The 10,264-nt window shown below is 34.5% G+C and overlaps 1 protein-coding gene and 1 long non-coding RNA gene across 4 annotated transcripts; both read left to right on the top strand.

The window, feature by feature from the left end:
* The first annotated feature begins 440 nt into the window (after window positions 1–440).
* Window positions 441–2,783, top strand: LOC145557621 (uncharacterized). The gene has a single exon (XM_081618795.1). The coding sequence runs from the start codon at window positions 441–443 to the stop codon at window positions 2,781–2,783; it is 2,343 nt and encodes a 780-aa protein (XP_081474921.1).
* A 3,703-nt stretch (window positions 2,784–6,486) lies between these two features.
* On the top strand, window positions 6,487–9,369 carry LOC145558515 (uncharacterized). Of its 3 annotated transcripts, none has more exons than XR_014092508.1 (5): window positions 6,487–6,663; window positions 6,826–7,577; window positions 7,660–7,760; window positions 8,569–8,635; window positions 8,978–9,369. It is a non-coding gene; the product is annotated as an uncharacterized LOC145558515 (long non-coding RNA). The 3 variants fall into 3 exon arrangements; XR_014092510.1 differs by having other exon boundaries at window positions 6,489–6,663; window positions 6,826–7,021; XR_014092509.1 differs by having other exon boundaries at window positions 6,489–6,663; window positions 6,826–7,017.
* Window positions 9,370–10,264: the final 895 nt, after the last annotated feature.

The following is a 10,264-nucleotide window of genomic DNA, read 5'->3' on the forward strand; positions in this document are numbered from 1 at the left end:
CAGAACAACCACCGGAACACCGAACTTAGACCCTTCTTCAATCTCGAGCAAAGAACCCAGAAAATCGAAGAAGGAACCAAAACTCTTCGCAGTACCGTCCAGCAGCTTTGATTGATTTAGAAATCAAACCCAAAAAACCCAGAAACAACCCAGCAAGAAAAATTAAACCTTTAAGCACATCCCGACCAAAACAGCCGCCGCTTCTTCAACCTTGAATGAAGGTCGAATAACAGACCTAAGATCCAAAAGCCCTTAGGGTTTGTATTTTGACATTGAAGAACAAGAAACAAGCTTCTCAATCTAACCCTTTGAAGAAGAATCCGATGAAGGCAACCACCGAGACCCTTCTTCAAAGGGCTAGAGAGAAGCTAGAGTTTCTCTCTCTTGAACAAAACCCTTAATGATTCCGGCTCGATTCAAAAAGCTTTTTGCATGGTCATATGCTTAAGGAATGGAACCGTACTTTTATAGTTCTCATTCCAAAGATTGATCATCCTCAGCATCCTTCGCAGTTTCGGCCCATTGGATTATGCAATGTTCTCTACAAATGCATAGCCAAATGCGTTTCGCTTCGACTCCGACAAGTCTTGCCCTCTCTTATTTCAGATTGCCAGAATGCCTTTGTCCCGGGTAGACTTATGTCAGACAATAGTCTACTGGCTCATGAAGTTTTATCTTACATGAACCGATTACGGGGTCGGAAAATGTCTGCAGCTCTTAAATTGGACATGAATAAGGCTTATGATAGGGTTAATTGGAATTTCTTGTGGCAAGTCCTTCAGTGTTTCGGGTTTCCTCCCTACTGGATTCATATCATTCAACAATGCGTTTCTTCAGTCTCATATCAAATTCTAGTTAATGGTAATCCAACAAAAGTTTTTAGACCCAGCTGTGGTCTTCGTCAAGGGGATCCTCTTTCGTCGTATCTGTTCGTTCTTTGTATGGAAATCTTTTCGGCTATGATTCGACGAGCAGAAAGAGATAGTCTTTTCAGAGGGATTAGAGTTTCTCGTTATGCTCCCTCTATTTCCCATCTCTTTTTTGCAGATGACTCCCTTCTTTTCTTTCAGCCGTCTCCCTCGGCTTGTGCCAATGTTCAACATGTGATTCAACAGTTCTGCAGCTTGTCAGGTCAGATGATAAATTTACAGAAATCATTTGTTCGTTTTAGTGCCAATGTACCAGATGATTATAGGGATTTTTTAGCTTCCTCCCTTCAACTTAAGGCTCTACCTTCTCTTGGTTCTTATTTGGCCCTTCCTGTTGATATCGGAAGAAGTAAGTGCAAAGCTTTTCAACCTCTGGTAGACAAAATTGCATCCCACCTGACTAATTTTGCCCCGTTACACCTTTCGGCAGCAGCTAAATTGGTAGTGATTAACTCTGTTCTAGTTGCTTCTATTAATCACGTGTTATCAGTATTTCGGCTTCCTTCCTCTATCATCGACAAAATTAATAATCTTCTGGTCAGATTTTGGTGGAAGTCAGGCAATCAGTCCAGGGGTCTTGCTCTTACCCCTTCCTCGACATTATTCTCTCCTAAGGGAATGGGGGGATTAGGTATTCGACATCTGGGTTGTTTCAACTCGGCTCTTTTGGCTAAGCAGGCTTGGCGTATTATGCACAATCCGCAATTTCTGCTTTCACAAGTTCTCAGGGCTAAGTATCCTTCACTTTTAATTCATAACTCTGCGGGTCGTATTCCTACTCCATCTTGGGGATGTCGCAGCATTTTGCATGGTGTTCAGACCTTAAAAATAGGTATGATCTGGAAGATTGGGAATGGTTCGCAGGTTCGTATTATTCAGGATTCTTGGGTGCCTAATTCAATTGTGCACTTCAAGGAGTCCATTGCTGGATCGGTTTCTCCGACTCTGGTGTCTTCTCTTTTAGATCCCAATTCTAATACTTGGGATTCTACTTTGGTTCATACATTATTCCCTCCTTCCATCGCAGCTAAGATTCTCAGTCTTGAACGACCTCCGCAGTTTATGGATGATTATGTTTACTGGAAATTCACTAAGGATGGGAATATTTCTACAAAATCCGTTTATGCTCAGTTAGTTCTTTCCTCAGATTGGCTCCCACAAACTTTACTGTCGATCAGCCCTCTGTGTTGGAGTAAGATCTGGGCTTTACCTATTCTTCCTAAGTGGAAGATCTTTCTGTGGAAACTTTTTCACAATGCCCTTCCTGTAGCTGTTAACTTAAGAGCTAAGGGTCTCCTAGTGGATACTTCTTGTTCCTTTTGTCACTTGGAGTCGGAGTCCATAGATCATATGTTTCTCAAGTGTCCCTTTACCCGAAGGCTCTGGGTTTGTGGTCCTTTGGGTGTTCGTCCTCCAATTCACGATAGCACTTTTCATCACTGGTTTATTTCTCTGTTGCTTTCTATTATCTCTCTTAAGAACTGGGATGGCTTAGATTCGATTTTGTCCTTCACTTGGGCTATTTGGATCCTTCGAAACAACATCCGATTCAGACAAGCAATCTGCTCACCATATTTCGTTTTTCAAATAGCTCAAGACTGGACTCAGCGTAGTTTAGCAGCCAGGGATTTGTTGTCTTTAGATTCCTCTCCTCCTCCGGGCTTTGGCTCTCGGTTGGATTCTCTCCAACTTGTAGGGAATAGTTGTACCCTTCCTACAGTTGCTCTTGTTGTTGATGGTGCTTGGAGTTCTCACGATTGCCGAGCAGGTATAGGTTGGTGTTTTTTCTCGATGGATACTGATATTAGTCTGGGTGGTGCAGCACGAGCCTGCTTCGCTCTCTCAGCTCTTTAGGCAGAGTTATTGGCCTGTCTCTTTGGGTTACGAATGGCTATTCAGCGTGGTTTTTCTCGGATTCTCATTCGTACATATTCCCAACTATCGATTTCTACTCTACGAAACTCCTCTTCGGATATTTCTACTATTTGGATTCAGCAACAACTTCGACACATCTCCTCTTCATTCCAGGTTTGTATTATTCAGAAGGTTCCCAGAGATGGTGTTCGTTCAGCTCATGATCTGGCTATTTCGGCTAGGCGTCGTTAGTTAATTAGTTTTTTATTCTAGGTTGTCTTTAGTTTTGAGTTGTCCGTTGTCAAAAAAAAAAAAAAAAAAAAAAAAAGAAAATAAACCAATAAGAGAGGCCATCTAGATTGAGCATTGAATGAAAAAGGAAAGCTAAATGTATTTGACTTTTATTATTGGCAAAAGTCAATACAGTGGTCTTGTGCCAAATGGTGTGTGGGAGTTGCAAATTCAGACATGCCAACTACCATGAGCAATGTTTTCAGCATGGGCATGCTAACTAGAATAAATACTTGTATTCGAAAATTAGAAAAATAAAATGAGAAAATTTGAAAAATACCACCATATAAAATGAGGTCATTTGACTAAAACCATTTGCAGTGGGAGTACTCAGTACTCCTCAGCCCTATTTTTCTTCAAATTGGGAGGATACTCCTATTTTGGGTAATATGCCCAAATTACTCCTGAAATGTAGTAGTAATCCTATCATACTCCTCTAATGTGGACCCCTCACCTTCTTTCTAAAATTTGACACTTGTCATCTCTTTTAGTTGCCCTTCCCTCTCATTTTCTTCTTTCATTACTTACATAAAAGTATTTACAAGAGGATCCTCTTGTTTTGGGTGTTTTTGTCCCTCGGGAGAGTTACAACACGAAGACTGATCCGGGATGAGCTGTACCTGCAAAACAAACGGAGACACCTGTTGGGTGGTGCTCCGCCTCCAACGATCAAGTTAGTAACTTGAAAAGGAATAAAGAGTACGAAAATTTAGGTGGGTATCTGCTCGGATTCCAAGCTCAGGTGTTTCTCTGATGTAAGAGAAGGCAGGTGTATTAAATGATCAAAAACGTGCCCCCGAAATGAGGGACATCTCCCTATTTATAGGGTCCTTGGGAATTGCCCCTGATTAGGTCACTAAACCCTAATCATTTGGTGGGCTGCGCCGTTTTCCGGCGTTCTCGGGATTTGGGCCTGAAGGCCACCTTTTCCCCTTTATTTCTGGAATGACACGTGTTAAGCAGGGATTGGTCCATTTTGGACCAACCTGAGGCTGACACGTGTCACCCTCTGATTGGGCCACGTGGCAGGGTAAAAATACCCTAAACACCTCTTATTGTGGGAAATTATAGAGGATGAGGATGAGGAAAAGAAAGAGTATATATATAGTAGAAAGTGGGTATAGGAAAAAGTAGATAATGTGTTAAAAAGGAGAACATGGTCGTCTTAATCATTTTGGGGGCCTTGTTCTAATCTTACATATTGGGCCCTTGTTAAAAATAAAAAATAAAAATAAAAAAAAAAACAATTTAGATATTTACTAGTAGAAAGTATATGCAAACATTATCATATTAATGCAGAAAGACTTACGTGGACCTGATCCACAATAATGTTATTGTGAACCCGAGGTTTATACACACGCAACTGACAATAATTGAGCATAGTGACCCTTAATTTTGACATAGTAACCTTATTTTTAACAACCTTTACTCCCTCCATCCCTTTATTAGATGTCTATTTCTAACATTTATTACTCACATAATAAAGAGAAGTAGGCATCTAATTAAGGGACATAGGGAGTATTAAAACTAGTATAATGTTTAATATTATTGTGAACTTAAAGTACAACGTTATGACCCTAATTTTAATATAGTGACCTTTATTATTCATATTAACCAGTATATAAAATATTTCATTAAAAAAATTAATCTCTTATAGCCTATATATTACCAAAATGACTTTTATTTCAACATAGAGACCTTTTTTTTTCTATTATAGTGACCCTTTTTTTTTTTACTAATAAAACAATCATATTTTTACTAATGTTAGTGGTCCACAATAAATTAATGTGAACCAGATCCATTTAAGAATTAGTAATATTAATGAAGTTAAAAAAAATAAAAATAATTGGATTGATTATGAGCTTTTTTTTTTTTTTTTTTATGAATTCCTAATTGTATAAAATTAGGAATGCATAAAAAAAACACGCATAAATCAGTGTAATTAGTGTTTATATTTTCATGATTTTTTTAACTTTTTACGATTTTCAAGGATAAATTTAATGCTTAAATGTAGCTCTAAGGGCTATGTATAGCATTTTCCCTTTTTTTTAATTACTTCGTTGTTGTGAAATATTGTGTGGATGACCATTATACTCCTTTATCATTCCGGAATATTCATGATGTAGGGTTTATTCTTATCTAAACATATTTGTGGATGTCCATCTTGTATCGTTCAAGAACTTTCTAGATTTTAGGATTTATTATTCTCCAAGCAAACCCTATCGATTGTACAGTATATATATATGTATATCTTCATCATATAAAATACAAGTAGAATATACAGATCAATTTCATTTCAATCTCTTATATTTCTGCTTATTTTATAACAAGTTATCAACACCATTCCTAACCAATTGAGTAAATGAGGGATATTAGCAGTTGGAAAACAAATTAATTCATATGAACTCTGCTTCAACGTTGCTTTTCTTTGGTGAAAAAGGTTACTTCTATATTCCTTTTTCTTTTCTTGAATTATGATATGATATTAAAGCTTTAATATATTTTACATATGATTGCCCCAAATTATCGTTGAATTCGATCAGGTTATCCGTTATCATTGTGTACTTTTTCCGATGATATATAATTGAGTTTTGCTTGCTAAGTTTACATAATTAGATTATGTTAATTTAGCCCACTATCTAATTTTTTTTAGTAGAAATGTGAGCACATGCGAAATACTTTAATGGAGATGCTATGATACTGAGTTATTAGTTATCTACGATGTTCGGCACTCTAGCTCACCGTATAATACTTATATATGGTTGAATATGCCTTATAACATTGGCCTACTTTATCTTTCTTTACTAGGTAGCCAATTATGAATATATAAGATTAAGATTTGATAAGAACAATAAATTAATTAGATCCTTCATGAATTAATACTCAGATTTTAAAATTAATTTTGCTAGAAATTGTACTCTTAAGTAGCATATATGTAGTTTTACCATTTTGATCAATAGTTTGTTATAACTTGATTGATATGTAATCTTTGAATTACTATCTACCATAGATTTATAGATAGTATTATTTTGATAATCTGATCTAGTATATACTTTTTAAATATTAACCATCTGTCTTTTACTAATAAATTAAATTAATTAATTGAAGTATTATGCTATTGTAATACCTTGTTTGTTTGTTCTAGTTAGTATAAATTTTAAGAATTTTATTACGGTTTGGTATATATAAATTGCAAAATAGGACTGAAGATATACTTTAATTTACACAGAGCACCGTATCTATAGACCTTACAAAACATGCAAAAGAAAATATTGTTCTTATGAACAGTGCACTGTGGTGCTATTACAAAGACACCCCTACATTTAATGAATTGCCGGAATCGCCCTTACTTAACTTTATGCATTTGCTTGCCATCTGTAATGGAGAATACAGCTGTTCTTCAAGCCTTCCTTTGACTGCCAGCTAAGGTAGGTTGATGCTTGGCTGCTCTTTCTCATTTGCTCAACTCTCCTTTCACCGACTTCATTCACTCTCTCTCAGAAAACCTAGAGAGAGAAACCTTTGACACCTTTAGCAATCACCGATCATCCATTTGATGATGATTATGGGGGTTCGGTTCTTCTTTGGGGTAAGATCTTTATCCTTTTTATAAGCATCTAATATCAATTTGACAATCTAGGGTTTAGCTATAATTTTATGGAAGTCCACTAATCCTTTTTTGTGCTATGTTTTTTTTTTTTTTGGTAATTCTTCTTAATTAATAATCTGAATTCCTATTGAAAAATCGCAGGTAATTCAACTGAATTGATTTTCTAAATGACGATTAAAAAATCAAACTATTTCTTGATGAAGAAGTACTGATTTCGCCCTTTTGATTTTGGCTTGAGAAAGGAAAAAAAGGAGAGAACTGGCTTAGTTTTAATCTGCCGATGCAAGGAAAACTGCTGCTGAAGATACTTTCAATGCTTACAAAGCTGCTCAGGTTTGTGTGTTTTCTTTAAATTTTTTTTTTTTTTTTTTTTTTTTTTCTGGTTTTTAGGGTTTAGATGTTCAATTTTGCGGAGATCTGTCTAAATAAAAGATTTAATTCGATTTGTATCTGTTATTTTGAATTTATTCTCTTATTTTGCTGCTCTATATGAGATATTGAAGAATAATTAAATTCAAGCTAACAATCGCTAACAAGTGCTTAATGTTGTTTGTTAAGTTACTTAACATAGTATATTGGTTGAATGACTGAGATTTGATACTTGAATATGCATAAATTTGATGGATTTAGTATAATTAAGAAAATTCCTACAGTTTTATAGGAGTATTTTTATGTATACTAAGATTCCGGCATTTAATAGGGGTTTGGATGTATTTTGGATATTTGAGTAAATTTCTGCAGTTTTAATAGGAATATTTGGATTTATTGTACGTAAATTCACATAGTGACGGTCATACATTGATCATAGTCTCACACGATGCCAGCCCAATGGCATCGTGTCGTTGTCCATAATGAAATGCTTGTTGCCTATGCGTTCAGCAACTTATGGAAAAGTATGTTTGTATAACTTTAGGTGTATAATTTAGTCCATTGTATATGTCTGTGATGTTACTAATTTGTTGGGGATTGTTGCAGCTCTTTGGTTTATGTTGAGGGTGACATTGAAATTCGAGTTTACAATAAAGGCATCACTGGCGAAGTTGTGAGAATGCTTGAAATTTGTGTTCGCAATGATGGTATGTCTTTTGTTATGCATTTATTTTTGTATTATCAGTTTGAAACACATCCTTTAATAGACTCCTATTTGGTTATTGCAATATCCTTTTTCTTTGCTTTACATTAATTTTATGCTGGTAAACTGGTTGTGTTTGGTTGGGTAGAAAATGAATATGTTGAACTCCCAAACCTGTACATATGTTTTGAAATACTAAAATAGTTGACTCAACTCAACCTATGATTATTCAACTCATATTTTTACTGTTAGTTTTGAAATTAAAATATACTTCATAGAAAGTACTATAGGACCAAAATTTATGGAACTATATACTTTATAGAGAAAGTACTACTTCATTATTCATTATTATGAATTTGTGATGGTGTATCAAATGCAGTTTTTGGGATTTTCTGCAATCATATGTACAGGAACTTATTTTATATCTTACCTCAGTAATCATTTAATTTAGTTATGGGTGAGAAACTGAGAATGTTCAGAAAGGGTACCATTTTGTAGAGAATACCTTGTATTTGTTAGTGATTTTAAATCTATGGAGTATAATAAACTGGAACGTTAGATATATATGACATTTGTATTTTTGACTTTTGGATAGAAAATTCTAAATCTAAATTTGTTCGTTCCAAAATCTAACCATTTCAAGTCAAGCTTAACAAAGAGAAACAAATTTAGCTAAAGCTTCTTTACCATTTAATAATAGCAATTAACAAACTGTAATTTCTCATTTATATTCTACACTTTATATCTTCATTTCCCTCTTATCCTTACTTCTTTTACTACAATTTCTTCGAAAATTCTCAATTTTCTTGCAGAACAAACTTGTTCTTCATCATATTCTTCTGGGTTTTAGCTTTGTCTGGAGAATTTCTCGCTAGAAAGGTATAATTTTGCTCTATTTTACTTTGATATCTTAGAGTTTGAATAATTGCTTCTTTTTTTAGTGGGTGTTTGTTTTCGTGCAAATTTATGCATAGGTTCTTTCATTTAATTGTTTTCGTTTTTTCTTTACTAATTATTTCACATTCTTAGTAATTTTGTCAATTTTTATGTCATTTGATGAATATGATGATCTTACTGGAAAACCACTAACCACCTTTATCATTTTCCAAGATTACCTTTTGTTGCCATTGGTCATTACTTTCTGAAGCTTTATTAAATTAATTTATAATCTGTTTTCTTGGAGAATGAAGATAATGATAATGTGCTTGCTTTGTTAATCAGTTGGGGACGATGGGTAAAAAACGCTTCGACAATTACAAGCTAAATAAGATGAAGAGGAAAGGTTTCAAGCAGACTTGAAGAAATCTTTACACAGTTCTTTTCATTTATCATTTCTTAATTTGCTTTGATGCTATTTTTAAATTGATTTGTTGACCTATTTTTTGCTGGTTTTGTTTTAATGTTCACAAGAATAATGAATTAAAGTGCAATGAATGTAGCGATGGAGACGACATTGATAAGAAGAAGAGGAGTTGTAGTTGAGAAGGATGGCAATCCAGCAAAAAGCTGATGAATTTTTGGCTGCCTTACCAGGAAATGACTGTTGCTATGGGGTCTTTGGTTATGATTTTGTGATATCTAAAATTGCCAAAATAGCAAGATTTTCTTCTTTGCATAGTTAACTCTTTGCTTGATTTCTTTATTTCGGTTGCATATTTTCTTCAATTATTCAATTATTGAATGTGCATCTTTTAATCAAATATATGAAATATATATTGACTTATTACTAGTCAAATTAAATTATGATGATACTATGATTTTTGCCCCTGGTGATGCTGATTCTGTTTCATACTTAGTCAGTAAAAAATATATGAGTTGCTGCTATTATATGTATATAGATGAACTTTGGAGCTTGAACTTGGAATGATTTTTGAATGTCTGGTTTATTAGTGCTAGCAATTTCCTGGATCGTAGTGTTAATCTATTAATCAAGAATTGAGTATGTAGAGTCCAGTGATTGAACGCTCTAGTTTTCATCAGCTCACTACCTAGGTTGTCCTGGGTTCAAGGCTCCTCTCCCTTTCTCCCTTGACATTATTTCTTAGTAGCCACCTTTTTTTAGTAGTAGTCACCTTCTACAGGCCACCTTGAGAGGGTAATTGTGCACCTGATTTGGAAAAACAGTATTAGGCTATCAAATACTACATAGTTTGCTCACTTGTGCTGGTTTGGAAAAAACTATGTTTGTACTCAGCAGCTTCATTAGAATGTTAAAATTTAATCTAACAACTAGCATAGTGCCTGTGCATTGCACGGTTTATAAATCAAATCATTATTTTTTTGACAAAAGCATGAAATATTAAATCCTAAGATAATTCAATTAGTAATAAAGGGCAAATTTTCTCTAACAATTAATTAATTATTAAATTTTTGTCCAGTTGCAATAATGGTTGATACGTAAATAAATTAAAGAAAGATGTGATTTGAATAATATTTTATGTCATTTGCAATTCTTTTCTAATCATTTTGCCCCACATAACTACGTAAGAGAAGTAGAGGAAAACTAAA

The sequence above is a fragment of the Chenopodium album genome, chromosome 9 (genome assembly GCF_948465745.1).
Source record: "Chenopodium album chromosome 9, dcCheAlbu1.1, whole genome shotgun sequence".
Lineage (NCBI taxonomy): Eukaryota > Viridiplantae > Streptophyta > Magnoliopsida > Caryophyllales > Amaranthaceae > Chenopodium > Chenopodium album.